General features: G+C 43.2%; 1 protein-coding gene across 4 annotated transcripts in view; it reads right to left on the reverse strand.

Annotated features, from left to right (window-relative positions):
* The window catches only part of VEZT (vezatin, adherens junctions transmembrane protein), a 72,728-nt gene that overhangs the window by 22,200 nt on the left and 44,264 nt on the right, over positions 1–6,264 (reverse strand). For all 4 annotated transcript variants that reach the window (XM_075600398.1, XM_075600397.1, XM_075600400.1 and 1 more), the window contains exons 4-5: positions 3,949–4,124; positions 1,375–1,656 (exon numbers count right to left, since the gene is read on the reverse strand). In XM_075600398.1, coding sequence (XP_075456513.1) covers positions 1,375–1,656; positions 3,949–4,124 — 458 coding nt within the window. The remainder of the gene's footprint in view (positions 1–1,374; positions 1,657–3,948; positions 4,125–6,264) is intronic.

Here is a 6,264-nt window from a genome sequence, read left to right on the forward strand (position 1 = left end):
TAGTAGTAAGACGGCATCACTCGCCTACAAAAGAAGGCAGGCAGCATGTTACACAAGAAAGGAAAGCCTCAGTGCTACATCAAAATAGGACTACTGTCATTATTTAGTACATTACTATGTATTCTATCTATATTCTTTCATAAGTATGCCTCATTTAGTTCAATCCGTGCAGCACAAAGAATGAACTAAATGACCTGTACGTATGAAGAAAGAATATAGCTAAAATACATAGCAATGTACTAAATAATGAGTAATTTTATTTGTTGTATAGATTAGGTCACTATCCCAGTAGCACTTCACCCCTACCACATGCAGCACCTATCACCTGAGATCAGACTCCAAAAGACTGTTCATGGTCCCAAGGCTTAACAAAGTATCCGGCCGCGCCTCCTTCTCTTACCGTGCACCCCAAAACTGGAACAACCTACCAGAGACTCTCACATCCACCACCAGTTTAAGTTCTTTCAAATCTAAGGCTGTCACACATTTTAATCTGGTCTGTAACGGTTTCATACGCCCATAATATATATTTTCTCTAACTGTGCATGCAATGTCTTGTATATAATGTATACCCTGCTCATTATGTAACTGTATTTGTAACCATGTATTATTTGTCTTAACTCTGTGCCCAGGACATACTTGAAAACGAGAGGTAACTCTCAATGTATTACTTCCTGGTAAAATACTTTATAAATAAATAAATTGACACACACACATAGATGTATCTATATAGATCTATATATCTATATATACACACACACACACCGCACATATACCTATATATAGGGGGTTTTGGGTTTTGGAAGCTTGCTAAGACTGTGTATGGCTAAATGTAAGCAGGCAGTATGTCATTGTCACATAAGACCTAGTTCCCATTGACCCACTTAGAGGCCTCGTGTGGGATTCCCAAAATCCCAGGAGACCACATTAATAAAGCAGTCACAAGCTCCTTACTTTTGTGAATGTCCCAAGGTGCGGACTGGGATACTAATCTACATATAACGCCATTTGTTGTGAATCTGCCTTTAACATTTAATGATTACCCAGATCCTTAACCTGCTGTAGTGTAAAAAACATGGCCACAGCCTTTCCTTACAAGTAGTCATGTTTTCGCAATCCCTGGACTAAACGCATATCAAATCCTTTCCAAGGAGGATCTGCAAAAAACCTAACCAGAGTGCTAAGTACATTCAAGAGAGTGCACGATTCCCTGAACTGCACCATGCAATGACTACAGCACTCACTTGAACGCCAGCAGTGGCCTCCTGCCCAGATTCCATTATGCAGTTATACCTCAGAAAGGATTAGCCTTTTTGCTTTATAATGTGTTGCTGGCATGGAAGGCGTTTATAGATCTGAAACAGAAACACTTACAGGGTGAATCCCCGGGAAATGACTTCGGTCTCTTGAATCAGGCGCAGAGCTTTTCTCACAAGGTTGGTGAACGCTCGGCTGGTCGTCACCGTCCCTTCCAGCTGGCCGCAGTATTTTCGCAGGGTGACCTGCAGTGTGGCTGTGCGCCACGTGCTGCGAGCTCGCAGGGCGACGTAAGCGGCCAGCAGGAGAAGGCTCAGCCCCCAGATCAGCGAGGAAGAGATGTGCCATGACTGCAGCGCAAGCGAAGCACTGACAAAGGCAAACAGCACGGACGTGTCCCTGAGAGAGGAAAGGGAAGAGGGTCACTCAGGACACAAGAATGGCCTTTAACCCTTCCGCTGTGAGAGGGGCCTGCGATGCTGCAAAAGGTTAAAAGTAGCACTGACGGTTTTATTTATTTTTTACACAGAATATGAACTTCATTTATATAAAGCGCTTGACATGCCTACTACAAATCTGTACTTTATTTTGGTGGGGACAATTGTGTAAATAAGTGTTATAAATACAAATGTTGTCCGGTGTCGGTATGTGTTCGGTGAGTACTTGTGTAGTCCATGTTCTCCATATTTTTTATTGGATCCCTGGCTGGGTCAACAAACCAGAACAGAAAATAAGACATGGAATTTGTAAATAATTTCCACAGAACAAAACATTATTTGAAATATTTTCTATTAGCATGGTTACATTAGTTCAGGGAACCCGTTCTATAACATGTAAGCAAAACGTTCTTTTTGTCTGGCTACGCACTTTTAAGGATGAGTAGAGTTAATCAATGAACGCTCCTCATCAATGCCTTCATATAATAATAGTCAAGCATCTACTTTTGTTACCTGCTATTCTATTGTGGTATATCACGAGTGGCTTCCTAGGAGAACATTCCCAAATATCAATGTCTTTTTCTTATCGCTACTTACCAAGCACAAGATTTTTATTTTGTGCAATTAAGTGTTTGTGTGTGTGTGTGTGTTTGTGTGTGTGTGATACACACGCATACAAATACAGAGATAAGATTTGCAACTAGAGACTTGCACCCATATTGACGAAGCAGTGCACATACCACAAGCCAACGTCTGGCGCCTGAAGACCCCTTATGGGCCATTCAAAGTGAATGGGGTGCAGGGGTTCTATGGCATAACACCACTTGGTAAATATGGACCTGCATATGAATGCCTTCATACAAAGGCCTACAGCCAGGATAATGTAATTCACAAGCAGCAGGGACATGAGCTAAACGAAGATATATTGGGGATTATTTATCAAACTATCAAGGTGGAAAAATAGAGAAAATAAACTGCACTAAACGTATCCAAGGAAAGATTCCCACGGCTTTAATCTGTATATTTTCTGCTGATTGTGTGTGATTTCCCCCTGATTTCCAGCCAGGAAACTGGTGCATAACTCGGACTATTCACCAGTAAGTTATTTGATTTAGACACTGAAGGACTGCAGACAGGTGCCAAATCCATCAGAGAAACACAGTGTGGGCTGTAAAAGAAAGCAAAGGCGGGAAGGTGCACTTCCAGATTAACTGCACAGGTGGTTCATTCAAGTAGGAAACCGGAGTCCATAAAAGTCTGGTGCACTCTCGCACAATATATCCCTCACCAACTGCGATTCTGTGTCTAACAAAGGTGCAATCCAAGGTAAAGAACTCAACAATGTCATTGGCTTCCTTAACAAATGTAACCATGCGTAGAGCAATGATTGGGCTGCTTCTCTGTTTCTTCGGAAGACGAGCACACATTTTGCTTAAGGGCAATGTCAAATCAAGTGTTTCAATTACCTTTACCAACCATGCCCAATAAACACACACAAAAACGGAGCAGCCAGAGGAGATCAATCCCCCTCTCCGCTCCCAAGTCTCAGCTGCACATGTTTACAAACCAAATTTAAAAGGACAGTTTACAAACACTTACAGGTTCCACTCGTAGACTTTGGTCCTGGGCGGTACGGCCCCTTTAAAGTGCAGATGTTGGTGGGGATGTGCTACTGTTGTAATGGCATTTAAAGGGGCAAACCAAGTGCGCAATTTCTTTAGCGGTTCCCCCCCAACATTGTATTGAAGCAGGGGGTCTCCGAAGCTGAACCCCGTTAATTTCAGCTCCGGTGACAGCCTGCTTTCGGACATACTTACCTTGGTAGGGGGCACCAGTAGCAGGGATCACGCTTACTGGGGGCTGTTCAAAGTGCCCACGTCTGCTAGCCAATAGGAAGTCGTGACGTCATCCGGTGGGGCTTCTTATTGGCTCACGTGATGCAGAAGTTTTAAACTTGCAGGAGATAGCGGCACCCCCTACGGAGGTAAGTATCTCTGGAAGCAGGGGGTCCCCGGAGCTGAAATCAACAGGGTTCGGCATCGGAGACCCCCTGCTTCAACCTTATGTTTTAAAAAAAAAGTGCCTGCATTTGCTCCTTTAACCCTTTCACTACCCGAGGGGCCAGCCACGCATTGCTTTGCTGGCCCCACTGACAGCTAGGCCTTATTTCCTCAATGAACAAGTTCAGAGAAGACAACATTTCAGTGCTCCCTGAAAAGCAGCCCTTGTAAATAAGCCATTTGCTGGGTCGTACCAAATATTAGGCGTTGCTATGGAGCGCAGCGTTGGAAGGTGTCCATTCTGCAGCTTCTGGGTCTGACCAGCAGACAGGATCCCCGGGTCAAGCAGTTCAATCAGCTCCACATCCTCCTGTATCAGGACTTCCTGCTGTAGAATTGTGCAGAGGCCATCGAGACGGAACCCAATATCCTAACGGGGCGGAGAAAAGAAAACAGATGGCTCTTAAAGGGGCAGCCCAAGCCAGGGTGAAAAGGGAACCAAAGATAAGGGAAAGGGAGCCAAGGACCGTGGCAAGTTAAATAGGTTAAATTCAGCTGATTTACGCCGTCACATAAAAACAATGTTTGACAAATTAACTGATCACTAAAAGACATTATGTAGTCATTAACTTTGCTGGCAGTTTTGCCATTTTGTTTAAGAAGTACTTCAGTATTAGGGGATACCTTTTTTTATTTGGACTAACTATAGATATTGTAAGAGTTTGAGAGTTCTCTGTTTTGTTTACAAAGTATTTGAAGTGCCATCATTAGTTAAACAAAGACATAAGTAGCTAAAAGGCATGGTTTTACAGGTACAGGACAACTCGCCATGCCCTTTTCACTGCCGGCCATTTTGCGGCAGGATTTAGGCTTTTTAGGGTTATGGGTTAAGTTCAGGAATATTATGGTTAGGGGTTAGGATTGTGGGTTATATAAAAATATCCCTTGTGAGCACATTAACATGTCTCAGACAGGTCTGCAACCCTGCTTTTCACTGTATAGTATGGATATCTTTATTTATATAGCGCCATCCAGGTACATAGTGCTTTACAATACACGTGACATAATATTATGGTAAGTGTGTCTGCAAGGGGCCACGGTCAGGGCATGAGATGTATAGTGTCAGCCAGCGGAGACACCCATATGCTTCGTTAAAGGGGTGTGTTCTAAGAAAGGTCCTAAAAGTTGAGAGCGGGTGCCTGTATCTCCTAACATACAATGCTTCCATTGCAGCTAAGGATTCTGGGAAATGACATGCAAATGAGCACACAGTGTTACTTTAAGGTTAGGAATATAAGGGTTATGGGATAGCGATTAGGTTTTGTAGGGTTAGGGGTAAGGTTAGGATTAGGGTTAAGTGTTAAGGTACTAGGTTGCAGTTATTTGCATTATTCAAAATTGCCTGCAATTCCCCAGAGTCGCTGGGTCATCTGCAGTGGCTAACTGCCCTGGCGCCAAACAGCCCTGCCGCCAAACGGCCGCGGCGCCAAACGGCCGCGGCTCACTGTCCTAGACCCTGGTTTTAGCGTTCCTGACAAAATCTGTTTAATATCTATTTTTCAGAAAACTAGAATTAAGACACTGTGATTAGCGATCCGAAAGATTCAATCACCATTAAAGTAACAAAATGAATATTTTTTCATTTAGAGCCTGTGGGTTGATCTGCCCCGAAGGCGGAGAGCTCTACTGTCCTGGGGCACTGCAATAGTTATGTTACTTTTTCATTAATGATCAACTCGTAATTACTTTAAAGGGAAAAACATGCGTTTCTCATGGATTATTACACGGCAAATAGATGTAACCCTCGCAGTTCTCTTTTCAAAGTAAATTATTTCGCTTATGGTCAATAAATATATTTTGTGCATTATGTCTGGAAAGGAACTAACAAAAATATGGTACGCAGGATGCTCAAGGTTTATGAAAGAAAAAAGTTTGGACTGACCCCTCCTTCAGTTTTTTTTTATACTCCCTTATGCGATCTTTGTCAAATATTTATACACCCCCTTGAGCTTCACAGACTTCAACTAACCGTTGCCTTTAACTGTTGGTCAGTTTCTCACATCGGTTTTTTTTTTTGGAATTTTGTCCTATTCCTCCTTACAGAACTGCTTCTACTCAGTGACATTTGAGGGCTTCCTTGCATGGACAGCTCGCTTCAGGTCCTGCCACAACATTTCGTTGGGATTTAAGTCCGGACTTTAACTAGGTCATTCTAAAACGTGGGATTTCTTCATCTGCGGTTATTCTTTTGTAGAACTGTTTGTATGTTTAGAATCACTGTCTTGCTTTATGACCCTTTTCGGTTCAGCTTCAGCTCACAGACAGATGGCCTGTCGTCATTCTCCTCTATAATCTTCGGATACAATGCAGAATTCATGGTTGTGTTAATGATGGCAAGCCGGCCAGGTCCCGAGGCAGCAAAGCAGCCCCAAACCATCACACTCCCACCACCATGCTTGATGGTTGGGATGAGGTTCTTCTATTTGAACGTAGTGTTTAGTTTTCGCCAAACATAACGTTTCTCATTGGAGGCCAAAAAGTTCTACCTTTGACTCGTCTGCCCAGAGAAC

The sequence above is a fragment of the Ascaphus truei genome, chromosome 5, assembly GCF_040206685.1.
Source record: "Ascaphus truei isolate aAscTru1 chromosome 5, aAscTru1.hap1, whole genome shotgun sequence".
Taxonomy (NCBI): domain Eukaryota; kingdom Metazoa; phylum Chordata; class Amphibia; order Anura; family Ascaphidae; genus Ascaphus; species Ascaphus truei.